The sequence below is a fragment of the Ictidomys tridecemlineatus genome, chromosome 6 (genome assembly GCF_052094955.1).
Source record: "Ictidomys tridecemlineatus isolate mIctTri1 chromosome 6, mIctTri1.hap1, whole genome shotgun sequence".
Classification (NCBI taxonomy): Eukaryota; Metazoa; Chordata; class Mammalia; order Rodentia; family Sciuridae; genus Ictidomys; species Ictidomys tridecemlineatus.
The window spans coordinates 63,544,844-63,563,424 of record NC_135482.1 but is presented as its reverse complement, the minus strand read 5'-3'; the positions used below and the strand labels follow the sequence as shown (position 1 = coordinate 63,563,424).

Here is an 18,581-nt window from a genome sequence, read left to right as displayed (position 1 = left end):
CACTGAGCCACAGCCACAGCCCCCTTCTTACCTCTTCCTGAGGCTCAGGTGCTGTGATATTTTCTCCTGGAAGTGCAGAGACATGGAGTTGAGGGCCTTGGGCCTACAAAAAAGAAGAGTTCTGCCAGTAAGAGGTGGCTCAACTTCCCCAGCCTCTCAGCTTAGCAGGGTTTTCTGTGCCTCACATTTTTCAAGGGTCTATACAACACAAAGGGCAAACACACCCTGTTGTTTCAAAGAGCCCAAAGCATCAGGGACGACTTTCCTCCATGCTCTTTTAAAGATAAAGAAACCAAGAATGAAAGGGTAAAATATCTTGCTGGGACAGGAAAGAAGGTCTTTGGATTCCAGAGTTGCTTCCATGATCAGACACCATGTGATCTGTATCTCTCTCTCTCTCTCTCTCTCTCTCTCTCACACACACACACACACACACACACACACACACACACATACACGTATATACATACACATACCTGTGGGAGTGTGAGGTCTTAAAACCACTACCTGCCACTTTTAGACTAACCCTCCTTAAAAATGCACTGTAGCTCTCTCACTTGCAAGTTATCCTAAACCATTATAAGCAGTTAGGAGAGGACAGTGGTATAATGGTTTCTTTGGGAAAAGTTCTAGGTTCTGAGATGGGAACCTAAGGTGTAGAAAGCCCTATCTAAGAATTGCTATGCCTGGGAAGATCCCAGCACACTAAGGTTTAAAACAAAGTTATTTTTAAAAAATTGACATTTAATTCACACTACAAAATTCATCCTTTTAAAATAGAATCAATTATTAACAATGTGACAGCTACTTGAAATTCTGTGATTTAAGAAAAATTTCCTTCTTCTCTCTCCTTCTTTTCCAGGCCATGAATTAGCTCAAAAGCAATATCAGCTTCCAAAAAGTTATCAAAGCCACCTTTCTCAAATATTTCAGATGCTGAACAATCCCCACCCCATTACATATGTATAAGAGTTGCTTAACCACTGGGATACATCCCCACCCCCTTTTTCCCTTATGTTTTATTTTGAGACAGTATCTCACTAAGTCCTTAGGGCCTCACTAAATTGCTGAGGTTGGTCTAGAACTTATGAGTGATCCTCCTGCCTCAGCCTCCCCAGTTGCTGGGATTACAGGTGTGCCCCATAATACCCAGCTCATTTTTATTTATGCATTTTACATGTGATATGTCCATAATTTTAAAAATGGAATGTACTACCTTGAAAAATAGTTCTCATTCCTTGATGTTAGGCACTAAGGATATATGATCTCTGATCAGGGGCATGGTAGAGAGGATTATGGTGAAGTGTCTGATTAGATGGAACCAATATTCATTCATTCAGTCTACAATTGTTTTTTGACTCTTTCAGTATGCCAGGCCCTCTTCTAGGAGGTGGGTTATGACAGTGAACAAAACAAAATTCTTTGCTTTCCTAGAGCTTATGTTGTAGTGGAGGAAGACAGATGAGAAAATAAATAAATAAATAAATAAAATTATAACCTAGTGATGATAAGTGATATGAAAAAAATTAAGTGGGAGATGACACAGGAAATTGGGGGCTAAATTGCAATTTTAAGCGGTCTGGTCAGAGAAGGTGACATCTGGGCAGTGAAAAATGCCAGGGCATGAGCCATGCGGTTGTCTGGAAGAAGAGTATGAAATTTGTAGTATGAAATAAGATATGAAATCATTTCATTTATGATTAGGATGCATCTGCAAGGAAACGGAGCATATATTGTAGGACATAGCTTCAGAGGCTTGTTGACACTGATAGACTCTAAGATACTCTAGTCCCTTAATACCTCAGGAACAGGATGTCTTCTCAGCTGGAAACAATCCTACCACAAAGGCTGGAAGTAAGGAAACACCATAGATCTCAAACACAAGGACATAACCTCAGGGGAAAAAAGCTTGTGTGCTGTACTTCTCAGGGAAGAGGGTGTACCTCAAAATGGTCAAACAGCATCTTGGTGCTCATCATCTCCCTTTCAATAAGATTACTCCAAGGATGTAAACTTTCCTTTATTATTTATCAGAGTCAAATAGAAGGTCATTCTATTACTGTCTTCATACTAAAATCATGTAATAATTACAAAATCAAATTGAAATAAATTTTTTATTTTCCATACCATTAAGTTGCTCTTTTCATTGCAACAAACAAAACAAAACAAAACAAAAACCTGCTAGGGGTGTAGTTCAACACCCTGTGTTGACCCTATACTTTTTCACTATCCACATCCTGCATCTCACAATTAGCATTGTCGCCTCCAACTAGAAACCAGCCAAGGGAAAGTTTTGTATCTGCTAAGGCCTTCAGTGCTTTATGTGAATCAAGACTGAAGGTATAATAATGTCAATGACTTAGATTTTAGTACCTCAAGAGAGCTGGCTGAGATAAGTTCATTGTCCTCTTCTTTGTCTTCCATCTTCTCCACTTCTCCAGGCCCTGAAAAAACCTGTGGATCAAAGGGAACAATGTAGGAGAAAGTCCCATACCTTCCCATTATGAATGCCACCCTGGTACCCTTTGTCCATGTTGCCCCTCTCAGGTAGCAGATGTGATCTGAGGGGTACTACAAATTTCATACTCTTCTTCCAGACATCCACATGGCTCATGTCCTGGCATTTTTCACTGCCCAGATGTCACCTTCTCTGACCAAACCGCTTAAAATTGCAATTTAGCCCCCAATTTCCTGTGTCATCTCCCACTTAATTTTTTTCATATCGCTTATCATCACTAGGTTATAATTTTATTTATTTATTTATTTATTTTCTCATCTGTCTTCCTCCACTACAATATAAACTCTAGGAAAGCAGAGAATTTTGTTTTGTTCACTGTCATATCCCGTCTCCTAGAAGAGGGCCTGGCATACTGAAAGGATCAAAAAACAATTATAGACTGAATGAATGAATATTGGTTCCATCTAATCAGACACTTCACCATAATCCTCTCTACCATGCCCCTGATCAGAGATCATATATCCTTAGTGCCTAACATCAAGGAATGAGAACTGTTTTTCAAGGTAGTCCATTCCATTTTTAAATTTCCACTTTTTGTTTTTTATGGTGCTGGAGATTGAACTCAGAGCTGTGTGTTAGGCATGCACATTATCACTGAGCTATACTCCCAGACCACACTTGGGTTTTTGTCACGCCCTTGTGCCTCCTTCTTTCTTCCATATTTTTGCTTTTTTTCTATCCCACTTTTTATTCAAAGCTAATTGTTGAAAATGTCTCTTATATTGGTTTAAAATGTACCCTTAATAAAAAAATCATCTTTTTACACAAGGCCTACTTCTGCCCTCTGGTGTCTCAAAGAACAAGTCAAATCTTTCTTCTATATGATGGCTCTTCCATATAATTTGAATAGAGTATGACTTGATTTCCAGATCCTTCACAAAACACTTAGTCTCTAGTGGGTCAGCATCTCTCAATTTGTTCTCATCTTTATTCTCACCTTTCAAAAAGCTATCCCTTTTGTTTTATCTTCCTGTGTTCCTGCTTCTAGGTCCTTCTCATCAAAGAAGGTACACACTGGGAATTTGCTGCCATTTTCCTCAGGTTCTACTTGCCATAGTCATAGGTATGAAACACTGTAGTTTCCCTTCTCCGCCCCTCCCCCGCAATTAAAAAAAGTAAGGCTCTGGGAGCCAGTTATAGGTTCTTTATATGGGAACTTCTATAACTTGGTGCAAAAAAGACAGAAAGGAGTAAAAATCTGCTCATAATATTAGTGAAAGCCTTTACAGAAGTCAATTACCCTTAGATTATTAAATTAATTGCTGTGAAGATATGAAACAATCTGTAGAACAACAAAAAAGTGTCAAAGAGTATTCTTGAGACTGTAATAAACGACATCTTATCATCTACATGGAGGTTATAAAAGGGAGTAAGACCCAACCAGACCACTGTTACCTGGGAGGTGTGCAAGGTGGGGGAAGTACAAAGTTCTTCTGGGTTCAGATTGTGAGAGTTTTCCTTTTCTCTGGCTTCAGGAGTTCTTAATGGCTTCTCTGGTGGTTCTGGATCAGGAGAGGCTGCTAAGGAGTCCCTAGGACTTGGAGTCCCAGACCCCAAGAGGGCCCTGGGGCTGGAAGGTGAACCCCCTCCAAAGGCTGGAGGACTAGAGGGTATGTTCCCTGAGGCGGGCCTGGGGCTTGGAGAGGCTCTGGGTGGGGGAGGCCTACAAGGAGGTGCTGAGGTCCTATGGATAGAGGCTCTTTTCTTTGGTTGTTCAGATTCTTCACTTAAGGTGCGGGTTCTTAGGACTACTTCTGGAAGAGAGGATGGCTGCTTTGAAGGGTTCAGGGATTTCTCTGATGCTAGAGCTGGGACACTAGGGAGAACTTCCTCCTGGCACTTGTCACTGTCAATGGTGGGTGTGGGCTGGGCCTGGATTGGGCCATTACAGGCTGGTAGAGGCTCTTCCTTCTCAGGGGAGCTTGGTTCAGACTCTCCCTCCTCTATTTCCTTGTCTTTTAAGGATTCTTCTTTGATATCATAATCATCTTCTCCTTGGGCTGCATCAGGTGTCAACTCTTCTTCAGTTGCTGAGATAGATTCAGTCTCACTTGTCAAGGAATGTGCAGAGGGGCTGGTGGGTGAGGTAAGAGGGCTGGAGACTGTGGATGTTCGAACTGGGGGAGAGATGACTAAAGAGCGCCTGCCGCTGCTAAAAAAGGAAGGGCATTTGGATTCAGAAGAGGCGGACTGGAAGTAAATGCTGCCAAATAATTACGCTTACTATAATAATAAATAGAATAAAGCAATTTATACTCATGTTAGAAATTCTGTATAATTGAAAATTATGCTGTCATAAAGTGAAATAAAAAGAGGCTACAAATTTTTACCTACATTAGCTCAATTATATAAAAACCCATGTAAAAAATACATTGCAAAATATTAACTAATATTTCCTCCGGTGAAAAGATTTTCTTTTTTTAATTTGCAAATTCACCTACTTATTTGTAACCCCAAAATCAATACTTCTGGCACGTTCCCAGTCATTGGTGGACAAGTATAAGTGGTGAAAAATAATCCCTCTGACATGTACTTTCTCAGCTGAAGCCTAATAAGGCAATGATCTACCTTTTTGTTTTAGCTCTCATACTGTAAACAAGTTTCTATGCACCATGTTTTTGCTTTTTTATGTTGGTGGTGTGTGGGAGACCAACCTTGCACATGACTTGAGTCACATTCCCCGGTTGGGTGCTGAGGTGCTCAGTCACAGAAATGTGGCAGAGCTTTCCCCACCCTTCTTGGGTTTGAGGAACGGTGTCTCATGCATGGGTGTGTCCTGCTACAGCCCAATGGGTGAAGCTATGCTCACCTGTTCCTTTGTAAAATAACCCCTTGCCCTATTTAAGATAGAATCTTCCATGGAAGTGCCTTGTGTGTGTCCCTTTCTCTTACTGTGCCTTTGGGTGTGGCCTACCCAGGTGTCAGTGGACATCATGAAGATAGACTCAGCCCCTTGAAACCTGTGCGCGTGCGTGTGTGTGAGTGTGTGTGTGTGTGTGTGTGTGTGCGTGTGCGTGTGCGTGTGCGCGCACGCATGCATGTTCTCACTCTCTCTCTTTCTGGGACCCCCAAAGAAGGTATTTGTGTTTCTTGTGTGGTTATTTTGCACAGCCCAGTTAGCCCAGTTTACCTGGAGTGACCCCTGAGTCTTTTAGTCATAAGAACAGAAACCTGGCAGTGATGATTTTTTTTTTTTTTTTTTTTGTACCTGGGATTGAACTCAGGTGCCCTTGGCCACTGAGTCCCATTCCCAGTCCCATTTTGTATTTTATTTAGAGACAGAGTCTCACTGAATTGCTTAGCACCTCGCTTTTTGCTGAGCTTAGCTTTACACTCATAGTCCTCCTGTCTAAACCTCCCGACGGCTGGGATTACAGGTGTTTGCCACCCCACCCAGCTGCTGGTGGAGATTTTGCTATTCAGATGGGCCCCAAGCTGAATTGATGTGCCTGACAGAGAAAATACATGTGAGATAAACTTCATTCAGGCATGAGTTACAGTGCTATTGATTGTAAGTTCAATATTAATGAAGCAACAGTATTATTAAATAAGTGCCTTAAGCAGAAACTTACATAAAACAAGATTATATATTGGTTGATTGATAAAAATATTGTTGACAAGAGACTTGTAGGAACCTAACCCTGTGTTTTCCTAATGAGCAATGGCTTTGTCTTCAGTGTTTGTGGCAACTTTATAGAACACAACAACTACGAATAAAACAAATGCACTATAACATTTATCCAGTGCCTACTGGATATTGTACCAAGTACTTATTTTACAGGCAACATGAGCTTGACTCCTACTTTACCCCCTTGTGCCTCTTATGTATTATCCACCAAATGATTGAGCAGACCACAAATATGTACTTGACAATTAAGAACCATGTGCTGTGTTCTGGGCACTATCCCCAGCCCTGAAAAAAAAGAAAAAGAAAAAAAGAGTTCTTGCCTGGTGGGAGTTCCTGATGTGGGATAAGCTGTGGGACATAAGGTTCTTTTTAGTACTAGCATTCTAAGAGTCAGTAAATTTTGAAGGCTCGGGACATAAGAAAAAAACCTGATTTCTACTTGAGGTTCTGGGACGCCTTAGTATAAATAATAATAAGTTTGTGAAGAATGAATAATTACAAATTCTGGCTTTCAGTGCTGGAAAGAGGAGAAATGCAGCTTTTGGAGCAAACAGAAATTTGTCTAGGAAACCTACACTGGCCCTTTAGTGATTTTTTAAATAGCTAAGTGAAAAGTACAAACAACAAATGTGAGCCTTATTCTTCCTTTAAGTCCCAAGCCCAGTTTCACCACCTCCTTAAAGTTTTCCTTAACTGTCCACACATTGGCAACTACTTACCTCTGCAGTTCCTATTGGTCTCATTAGGCACTTGTATTTTTATGCTCATATCCTTCATTCCTTGTCTCTTTAGGTACACTTTCTATACTTCCAATTTTTTATAAATCATATTAGGAAAAGTCCAACTTTCCTATGTCACTGGATCCCTAATACCTGACATAAAACCTTTTACACAGAAAGAGCTTAATAAAACTAAGACTTTGGAATGAACATGTAAACACATTCCAAGAGACCACTGAATTACTTATACTTACCAGTAGAAAAAAAATGTATGAAGGCAAACACACACACACATAGAAGAAAAAGCAAGCCATAACATATCGGCAAATGATATTTGCTATGTATATAATCAAAAGATTAGTATCAGAATATAACAACAAAAATTTCATATAAATTAATTTAGAAAAAGAGTTAACAACCAAATTGAAAAATGTGAAAAGGATAAATAGGAAAGTTACAGAATAGGAACCTTAAATGCCAATAACATGAAAAGATGGCAACAGATAACTGTGAGGCTGTGACTTGAAAACCACAAAAGATTCCATTTCTTACCCATGAGCTTAGGAGAATTAAAAGGTCTGTCAATTTCACATGCAGCAAGAATGAGGAACCATGGAGGTTTGTATTCATTGCTGGTGAGTTGCAAACTAGAATAATCACTTTTGACAGCAATTTGGCACTATCTAGATAGGCTAAAGAAATACCAGTGACAGACCCTCTAACTCGGCAATTCTGCCCCATGTATACAGACCCTAAAGAAACTCTTGATAAATATTCATGAGGAGAAATGTAAAACATGGTTATTGCAACATTACTTGTAATAGCAAAAAATGGGAAAACAACCCAAATGCCAATTAGCAGGAGGATAGATATATAAGTCATGAAGTAGGCATGCAATAGTAATAATAACAATTATGGAAAGAAACTGCTACCACATGGAGCACCAAGGCTAAATATTAAATAATACTAAGAGAGCAAAAGAAGTTACATAAGAATATATACAGTAAAAGTCCATTTATATAAGGTTAAAAATATGTCAAGCAATATTTTATAGTGTATGTATGTGTGATATAAAAGGAAAAAGATATACATGAAAATAATAAATGCTAATTTTAATGTAATGGTTACCTTTGGAGGGGGCAGGAAGGGAAAGAGTGGGGAAGGGACATTAGGAGTTTTAACTATATTTGTAATAATCAATTTTCTTTCTTTTTCCTTTTTTGCAGGCCTGGGGATAAAACCCAGAGCCTCATGAATACTAGGTAAATGCTCAACCACTGAGCTACATTCCCCAGCCCCAGTAGTTGATTTCTTAAATTTGGTGGTACATATATGGTTATTTGTTGTATTATTCTTTATACCTTCAATTATGTCTAAAATATTTAATGAAAAGAAACACAACCAAATGAAGCACAACCAACATCATGACCATGAACATAAAGGGAAGACCAGAATTTTGGACTGGAGACGAGGATTTTGAACATGTTCACACACAGTATAAGTGTTCCAGAAGAGAGTCAGAAGTTGCTCACCTTGATAGTCCCTTCACCACAAAGACTTTGTTGGAATGTTGCTTCTCCAGTTTGCTCATCACCTCGTAGAGATTGTAGTTCAACTATAGCCACCAAGAAAGAAGGGGATGCTAGCCAAATGCACAGACCCCAAGACTGTCCTTTCCTTCAAACTGGATCCCAAAATAAAACCTCCTCACCCTTCTAACTCTGATCTCATGTTTCTAGCACTAGCCTGTAGGGGTTTGTCCCATCACCTCTTCTTCTTTGTTTCTCTGTGTCCTAAGGTCTACCTTTTCCATTAGTCTGGCAGCTCTCTTATGGCAGGATCCATAACTGTTTTGATTTGAGGTTTTAGCTCCTCTCAGTTGATTCAGGGAATGAAAACTCATCTTAATATTAATCAGGCAAATCATAATCTAGCCAAAGAAACAGTGGAGAAGAATATATGTAGCTGTATGTGAAATAATGTTGTAGCAGCAAAGTACTGTAGAATTCCAGACTAGAAAAGACCTCATGAGTCATGTTTTATGGCAGCCTGTTACTGATAGGATTGGTCCTATTCAAGACCAACCACTGAGAAAGTGCTTAAACAATACTCTCACCACTCCCCAACAACAGATAAACTTCAAAACTTGGTTCCCCATTTCAATTCTTCCTTCCATTGGTCCTCTTTATGTATGTTGAAACTCTAGTTTAGCTGTTCTTAGTTGTTAAGGGTGTTAGAGAGGGCCCTCTGATAGTGTATACATGTGCTTTAACATGTTCAACACAGCAAATCAAGTGTTATTATTTCATCAGGGGATGGAAGTCAAAATTGGTGGTACCAATCTAGATGTTCAAAGAAATTAGATAAATCAGTGCTACTTTATATTGACTAGAAATATCCACCTAGGAATTGCAACTGGCCAGATGTTTCTCACCTTGCTCATCTCCCTGTAGAAGACATCCCTCAGGTTGGAAATGTTTTGGAAGATGGTCACATAACAGCCAATACGACTATTAGGAAGCAAAACAACAAATATGTACAAGTTAGGGACAGGAAAGGAGGTCTTTGAAATACAAAGTAGGAACTTAAGCCCAAACTAGCCATCACCAAGGCTGTTCAGAAAAAGGAACCCCTCATCCTAGACTCGGATGTTGTGTGGGCTAGATTCATCAGCTACACACATATGACTTTGGGAGCAAGAAGACCAAGGAAGACAATATCAGCCAGGCTGACACCAATGTCCAGATTCAAGAAGTTATCAGATTCAAGTTTTGAGGTATTAAAGTAGATATGAAAGGGCTTCGAAGAATTTTTTTAAGGGATGTATAAATAGAAGACCATATGATTATGATTATTTTAATAAGTAGTTATCCTTTCTCTTTGTATGATACAGGATTTCTATACCTGTATATACCTTAATGGAATTCTATAAATGAATTGGGGAAGTTTACATTTAAAGAAACTATCAAATCTCAATTTGATAGTTTTGATTTTAGGTTTTAGCTGCTCCTCTCAATTGATCCTGGGAATGAAAACTCATCTTAATATTAATCAGGCAAATCATAATCTAGCCAAAGAAATTAAATTCCATTTAAATTAGAAGTTACATAATTATTATTTTAGAATAGATGTATCATTAAAAGGCTCCATATATAGACCAACGTTTTTTAATTCAATCCTCAATACCTCTTATGCAGACTAAGTTACAATACACAATACTCTTTACTACAATTGTATTAAAGCATATCTTTACAATGAAAACAATATACAAGTGGAATTTCTGCTCAGATTTCTCTCCCAATTAGGAAAATTTAAATCTAAAACACTTTACTATGAAGCAAAGACACCTCCATTAAGACAAATAGTCATCCTATGGCTAATCTATGTAGATCTGGTATTATATAAACCAAGCTTGTTTAAAACAATACATACTTCAGCATGAAAGCAGATCCTGGCAGTGTGCATGTTGACAGCACTTTACTTGCCAATATTTCTCCTAACCAAGAAATATCCTGTAGTCAAACCCAGAAAAGCTGGCAGAGCAAGGATGGCTATCATTGAATTATAGGTAAAGAAACCAGGGTGTAAAGATAAGGTGGCTTGCCTAATATCACACAGCAAGTTAGATCCTGATTTGGACCAGGCCCTCCCCACCCCTCATTTTTTATCTTTTTTTTTTTTGTGGTGCTGGGAATTGAACTCCAGATGTACTCCACCACTGACCTATACCCCCAGTCCTTTTTAAATTTTTATTTTGAGACAGGGTCTCTTTAAATTGCCCAAGCTGGCCTCAAACTTGCAATCCTCCTGCCTCAGCCTTCTGAGTTGCTGAGATTACAGGCATGCTCCACAACATCTGGAGGATCAGGCCTCTTTTCATGAGATGATGGATTTGGGCTGTAAGGTGGCCTTGTCTTCCACTTGCCCAGGAAGTAAGCCTTTTTCTAAATCTCAATTATTACCTATTATAAAGAATAGGCAGCTCCTCCAGTAGTTCCTGGTTTAGGTCTTCAAACACACTCTGGGCTTTGTTGAACTCTTCCTCAGCCTGTGTGGTAAAAGAAACAAGACAATCCCCCTCAATCTTGAACCCAAGGCTAGATAAAATCTCCTTCATCCTCTGCATTTTTTCAGGTACTAGGCTTATTTGGAGCAATGCCTCTCCTCTTCTTTCCCAGACACATGCCCTCCCCAGCTTCAAGACTCAGTATCAGTGGCAGAAGAAATAGGATTTCCTTCAGAGCACTGGATGCCAAATTTATCACTTCCTATGCCCACCTTGGTCCTGCTACCTGCTACCACTTTGGGAAGAGGAACAGCAGGGAGGGCAGGAAAGTTTTACCATATCTTTGTTTTCTTTACCTTGGCAGTCTTGGCCTCATCTCTCTTCTTAGCATTCTGTATGGCCTCTAGGTGGTGACGGGCACTATCATAGTCCACAAGTTTTCGCCCCCTCTTGGCAATTCTTTCCTAAACCAGAGTGATAGGGTATAGATACTTGCTTTTCTGTAGCCACGACGGAGGTAACATACTACCAAGCAGAGAAACAAAATTCTTGGTCTTATCACAAAATTTTACCTTCTAACAGGATTTGGTGCCCCAGAAATTTCCCTCACTCTGTTAGAAGAATGGGAATTCTCAGGGGAGAGAGAGTAAGGGACATTCCTACAAAGCATGTAGAAGCCATATTAACTTTTAGTATTTCCTATGAATCCATTATAAACTGGCTCAGTCTCCAAGATAAATAAAATAAGACAAGATAATACAAATGGAAGAAATGATTTACAGTAGAAGGGGTAGAGAGAAAAGGGGAGGGGAGGGGAGGGGAGGGGGGATAGTAGAAAATAGGACTGACAGCAGAATACATCAGACACTAGAAAGGCAATATGCCAATCAATGGAAGGGTAACTGATGTGATACAGCAATCTGTATACGGGGTAAAGTTGGGAGTTCATAACCCGCTTGAATCAAACTGTGAAATATGATGTATTAAGAACTGTGTAAGGTTTTGAACGACCAACAATTAAAAAAAAAAAAAAAAAAAAAAAAAGAAAATCAGGAGTTTCGTTTCCTAGTCCCAACACAGTCATTCATTAGTCCTGTGGACTGAGCAAGGTCTATCTATTTTGGCATCTCAGAAGCCTCCATCTTCCCCACACAAGTATTATTTTAAAGACCAAATGCTGATTATAAAATGCTCTAAAACCTCTAAAGCCCAATAAAAATAGTAAATTACTATGAACAGTAAGAGAAAATCTACTCAATCTCATCCAAACTACAAATGATACCAGGGAGAACCAAAGTGTCACTGGCCATTTCACTTCTCTGAATCACAGAAATTGAAAAGATCTTAATAACTGTTTTGTCCAACTTCCTGTATGATATAATGCTCCTCTACAATAACCCAGACATATTCAACTTCGGGTTGAATTCAGAACAGACAACTCACTGTCTGAGAGCATATTTCATTTCATTTTGGAAAGTTCTAACTTAAAAGTTAAACTTAATATTTAATATAAATTTTAAGGTCTGTGTCCCTCTAATTTCATCCTCTAAATCTAAAACTGTCACAGTGGCCAACAAAGTAGGTGTTCAATAAATTTAATTAAATGAATAAATGAATTTCGAAAATTCTGCTTTCTGGAACCATTTAAAACAGACTGAGTTCTTCTAAAGCATAATTTCAAATATTTGAAAATAACTATTATGACCCTCCCCAAGTTTATTCTTCTATACAATAAGTACCTTTATTCCCATCAGCTATATCTCACATCTAAAAGATGTTCTGACCAAGATCTGATTCACTGAGCTCAAATTTAGATACTGAAATCTAAGTGTAAGTATAACCTCATGCTATCTCTAGCTCTCCATCCTAACCTCCCATCTAACCCTCAGCCTTAATCTGTCTCCTTACCTACCCAACTTCACCCTTAACTATGGGCTTTAATGTGAGACTGGGGTGTGGCTCAGTGGTAGAGTTCTTGCCTAGCATGCATGAGGCCCTGGATTTAATTGCCAGCATGCCAAGTAAATAAATAAATCTAAATCTTAACCTGTTTTTTTTAAAATGAATGTGGCCCACCTAAAACCTAGCTTCAATTCTGTATATCAAGTACCTTTTATTAAAAAAAAATATTTATTTAGTTGTAGATGAATATACAGTATCTTTATTTATTTATTTTTAGAGAATTTTTTAATATTTATTTTTCAGTTTTTGGTAGACACAACATCTTTATTTTTATGTGGTGCTGTGGATCGAACCCAGCACCTCGTGCATGCCAGGTGAGCACGTTACGGCTTGAGCCACATCCCCAGCCCCCTTTATTTATTTTTAATGTGGTGCTGAGGATTGAACCCAGTGCCTCACACATGCGAGGCAAGCTGCATGAGCTACAGCCCCAGCCCCTATCAAGTACCTTAATCTCGTTGAACTGGGCTACATAGTTTTCCATGGTCCTCAAAGCCTGGTCAGCCAGTTTCTCTTCATAGTCTTCCCAAAGGAGATCATTATTCTGTGGGATGGAGTCAGAGGTTGGTGAGGGCCCCTTTCGTGCATCTCAACAATTGCCTACCCAAATACCCAAATTCTCCTGCAAATACTTCTTTGTAGTCCTGTATTTAGAAAATCATGTTGGAGTCTAGGGAAGATTCAAAGGGAGAAGAGACAATCTCTGCCCCCAAGGAAGTGCCCTATAGCAAACCTGGAATAAAGAATGATCATATGATCACGGCCAGGGACTCCACAGCTTAGGGTCCAGGGATATTTGAGAGTAATTAACTGATAAAGTTAGTTTTTTAAAACAACCCATTTTCAGGAGGTAAAACTTCTGTAAAGTTTTAAAGAGGGAAAGAGGGTCAAAATCAGAGGAGGCCACTGATTAGGGGAAGCTTCTTTTTACCTTGACATTGCAACTTATTCCTACCACCCAGAGACTGAGGCTACACAAATGGACAATGTGACTGGCTCCTTTGTTTTCCTATTTCCTTGGAAGGAGAAGTTCAGCTGAGATTGAGATGAAAATTGGAGTGTATGGTGAAGAATGGTGAAATCCACATTGCCCTTACCCCTACAATGTCCTTCAGCTCCTCATGACCATCCCATTCACTGCTGTAGATTTCTTGCAGGGTTTCTGACACTCTTTTTGAACTTTCATGCATCACTGAAAGGAAAGAATTCAGTTTTACCACCAAATTTCCAAAAAAGCATTTTGACATAATCATATGGGTGACAAATCAGTGGGTCCAACTCAGGACAAACTCAGAAGGTTGGCTTATGAGTGAAGGAAGCTAGGTGAGGCTGTGAAAGGAAAAGTGACTCCCCATAGGCCCACAGAATTTCAGAAATCAAGGATAGAAAAGTGGTAAAAAGCTGGGGTTTGGGAGCTGGGGTTGTGTCTCAATGGTAGAGCATTTGCCTAGCATGTGCAAGGTACTGAGTTTGATTCTCAGCACCACATATAAATAAATTAAATAAATAAAGGTCCATTAACGACTAAAAACTATTAAAAAAAAAAAAGATGGGATTTGGTTGTTTTACTGTCCCCAGAAGTTTTAGCATCTATACAAAGGCCTTCTAGATTTTTCTGAGCTTTAATACCCACCTTTGACTGCACTAAGGAAGTTCTTCAGGTCCTTGTAGAGCTTGTAGCCTTCTGCCTGAAAGGGCAAAGTAGTTTTGGTGACTAAAGAGGTATATTTTTAAAGATGCTCCAGACATCAAAGTTGAAAAGTAGATTAAATGCAGAATTCACTCCTAGAATTTCTTCAAATATTCACAATTGTCATAAACCAGACTTTCTCTAAGTTGTAGGCTGTCTCCTCTGGGTCAGTTTTTAAGTTGGGAGGTTGCTAGAGTGTCCACTGCATTGATATCCTTTCTTCTTTCTTCTGCTTATTCCTTCCAGTGAACAAAAACCTATAGCCAAGCTCTTCTGTGAAATTTAAGTGTCCTCTATGTGATCCTATCTATGTTCCTATCTATGTGATCCTCCAGCTCACATCCTCCTCTCTGGGTAGATAAACTACTGCCATCTTCTGCAGATTCCAGGCTTTCTTCTTCTCTGACTACTCTCACAGATACTTCTCTTCACCCTGCTATCCTTTACCCGCCTCACCTTACCCAGCTAGCAGTCTCCTGCTTTATATTTCTGTAAAGGGCCTTGTCATTAATACCTCCATTTATAATCCCCAAATCTTCATCTATAGTTCATTCTCATTCTCTCTCTTCCCACCCCCCCATCTATCTCTCTCTCTCTCTCTCTCATTCTATCTTTGCTCCTATGTCTGAATTCTCTTTTTTGGCTAGAATTCCCAAGTGCAGAAATGGTTTCCTCCTGTTTCTAAACAACAAGGGGAGCTGGGTTTGTGATACACAACTGTAGTCCCAGCTACTCATGAAATTGAGGCAGGAGGATCACTTGAGCCCAGGAGACTGAGGCCAGACTGGGCAGCATAATGAGACCCTGTCTCTAAATAAATAGAATAAATAAAAAGAAGGGGGAAAGGACAGGAAAGTATCATCTAGAGTTCGAAGTTCAAATTTCAATCTTTTTTTTTTTTTCTGGGTATTGGGGATTAAACCCAAGAGTGCTTAGCCACTGAGTCACATCCCCAGCCCTTTTTATATTTTATTTAGAGACAGGGTCTCACTAAGGTTCTAAGTTTCTGAGGGTAGCTTTGAATTCAAGATCCTCCTGGTTCAGCTCCTAAATGTGATTATAGGCATGTACCCAGCAATGAACTGTTTTTTAATTTTTATTTTTCAGCACTAGAGATTGAACCCAGTGGCACTCTACCACTGAGCCACATCCCAGCCCTTTTCTATTTTTTATTTTGAGACAGGGTCTTGCTAAATTACCAAGCTGGCCTTGAATTTGGGATTCTCCTGCCTCAGTCTCCAGAATCACTGGGATTATAGGCATGCGCCACCGTGCCTGGCCAGCCCAAAATTTCTGATTGTGCTTCATACTGAAAGTCCCTCTCAATGGCTGAATGCCCAGGGCTATAAGGACACATCTCAAAAGAGTTGAAGGCACTGTCAGAAAGCTGGGAGAAGAAGTAAGGTTATATAAATGTAGTAAATGAGGATCAAGAGAACATCAGATAAATGATCAAGAAAGAGTCAAATGCCACAAAGAGATCAGAATGCAAGAAGAGTCAGTAAAAATCACTAGAGCTGGTAATTGGAAGTCACTGGTGACCTTGAGAAAACATTTTCAGTAGTACAATGAAGACAGACTCAGTCAGTTAACAAAATTTAGGAACACTCAGCACTCACCAGGAAGGATATCTAACTTCCTTCTTGTGTTTTCATTTACAGAAAAAGTTTAGATAGTTTGTTAAATGAACACAATGTCTTTTAAATATGGATATAAGTCTGCAAACTTTGAATATGATGATCAAGATTTTAGAGAGATTTGAAAGTGTCTTATGGATTATAAAATTAACAAGAATTTCAAGTTCTTTTTTGAAAGAAAACAATGCTTACTCAACTTTTTATTTCAGTATGAAAACCTGACTTCAAAAATAGATTACTAACAAAACCAGTCAAATTATTTTGCATGATTTCTACAAATTACACTTTTAGTTTTTTTCTCAGTATATATAATATGGCCTAAAATATTACTTATCAAAGTTTTTATGTATGGTGCTGCACTGTTTAAAACTAATGGGTGCCATTTTATATCATAGTCCAGAAAATGTGAGTGCCTCCTGCCTCCATAGTACCTCACAAAGCCCATCTCCATTTCTGTTTTAGAATCAAGCCTCTTAATTACTAAGTTTTTCCTCCGTGCTCTTGTTCATTCCTTTGAGGAGATGAAGTGTGGGAATATACGTGAAGGTGGTAATGGTGGCGGGGGTGGAATGGAGGGAAGATGGGACAGCACTGGGTGTCATTTTATTTCTCTGACCTATCCATCTTCCCCTAAAACATCTCCAAGTAGTCATTCCCAGAATCTACTCCTTTTTTGACTTTCACAGTTTTGGCTCTTACGTGTCTGGGAGTCAAGTATCTTGACTCTACTCCCAACTAGCAAGTTAGTCCACTTCTCAGGCTTTAGTTTCCTCATTTATAAATGCAGTGTAAGGCCATTTAGTTCTTATGATTTTATCACTTCTACTTTTTGAAATCTTGCCAAACCCTGGTATTGCCATAAAAATTCTGAGTCAGTCTTTCCCACCCCTTATACAAACAAGTTCAGCCCTCAGTTATTGAGCCACTAGTGCCCTGTGGAAGTCTGTCCTAAGCTAGGCACAATCTAGGTTCTAAGATACTGGGGTACTGAACATGGAGAAGAAGGTCCTTGTCCTGGAGTTCCCTATTTCCTAGAGAAAAAATGGACTCAGAGAAACAAGTATAAATAGCAGAATCAAACTCTGAGCAAGTGCTCAAAGTGCTTAATCTAAAGGAGATCTAGGAGGGAAAGATGAAGCTGGATTGTTAGATCTGATTTTAAAGACAAGAAAGTGGAAGCAGCTATTAATATTAGAAGAGATTAAAGTGCTGCTTTAAGAAACTAACTCTTTCTATGTAATTAAAAAAACACACCATTTGTGTTCAGCATTATTATTATTTTTTAGTTGTTGATGGGCCCTTATTTATTTATATGCAGTGATGATTCAAACCCAGTGCCTCACACATACTAGGCAACGCTCTCCCACTGAGCCACAATCCCAGCTCTGTAATATGTTTTTGAAAAGAGAGTAATGGAGGCTGGGGTTGTGACTCAGTGGTAGAACACTTGCTTAGCACTGGCAAGGTCTTGGGTTCGATCCTCAGAACCACACAAACAACAACAATACAATGAAAGTTAAATTCTTAAAAAAAAAAAAAGAGGGTAAGGGGAAAGCAAGCACAGCTTCAAAGAAAACTTACCTATGGAAATTTGGTAAGGAACCTAGGCAAGTGGCAAGGCTTTGACACAAGCTGGGAAGTTGGGAGGGATAGGACATGCTATTAATAAAAAGCTGATTCCATAGTCAATGATCACCTATGGCTGTTATGTTACACAAACAAGGAGACAACCAGGGCTGGAGATATAGCTCAATTGGTAAAGGCCCTTGGTTCAATCCCCAGCACCACACACAAAAAGAGAGACAACCAGACATTACAGGTGCTTCCTGAGAGAAGAATATACAAACACCTATGAAATATTCTTGACATCAAAACAAAGACCAAAAAAACTAAGTCGCATCAAGCCTGTAAATCAATCAATTTGCCAGGACATAGGAACTCCTCAAATAATAAGACAGAGATCAATCAGCAAAATATAGGCTGCAGGGAACTGAAGGACAAATAACCTGATATCAACAACAAATCAAAGAGAAGAATCAGAAATCTATAGATAAAGAGATTTAAATCTGAGAGGTTTAAGCATGTCATTGAATTGCTGATTTCAACAAACTGTTAAAAAAAAAAAAAGATTCAATCACAGAAACTTGAACATTGACTGGAATATTTTTCCCCCTTTTTTAGATGCTGAGGATAGAACCCAGAGCCTTGCACATGCTAGGCAAGCACTCTACCACTGAATTGCAACCCCTTAACAGTATATTTCAGTATTAAGGAATGGTGCTAAATTTTTTAGATAGCACTTAAAACTTGCATTTTAGTGGGATATTTAATCTGAAATATCTTAAATATTTAATATAAAATAAATAGTATGTAGTTAAATTAGGGAAAAAAGCAAAGTTGTAAAACCACATGCATGGAATA

At 39.0% G+C, this 18,581-nt stretch overlaps 1 protein-coding gene across 3 annotated transcripts in view; it reads right to left on the bottom strand.

Annotated features, from left to right (window-relative positions):
* The window catches only part of Bin2 (bridging integrator 2), a 32,640-nt gene that overhangs the window by 4,040 nt on the left and 10,019 nt on the right, over window positions 1-18,581 (bottom strand). For 2 of the 3 annotated variants that reach the window (XM_040280627.2, XM_078014678.1), the window contains 10 exons: window positions 14,467-14,521; window positions 13,931-14,025; window positions 13,282-13,377; window positions 11,228-11,335; window positions 10,828-10,913; window positions 9,300-9,375; window positions 8,398-8,480; window positions 3,908-4,670; window positions 2,374-2,454; window positions 32-103 (listed from right to left, as the gene is read on the bottom strand). In XM_040280627.2, the coding sequence (XP_040136561.1) occupies window positions 32-103; window positions 2,374-2,454; window positions 3,908-4,670; window positions 8,398-8,480; window positions 9,300-9,375; window positions 10,828-10,913; window positions 11,228-11,335; window positions 13,282-13,377; window positions 13,931-14,025; window positions 14,467-14,521 (1,515 nt within the window). The remainder of the gene's footprint in view (window positions 1-31; window positions 104-2,373; window positions 2,455-3,907; window positions 4,671-8,397; window positions 8,481-9,299; window positions 9,376-10,827; window positions 10,914-11,227; window positions 11,336-13,281; window positions 13,378-13,930; window positions 14,026-14,466; window positions 14,522-18,581) is intronic. The other variant, XM_005324969.5, reaches the window with a different exon arrangement.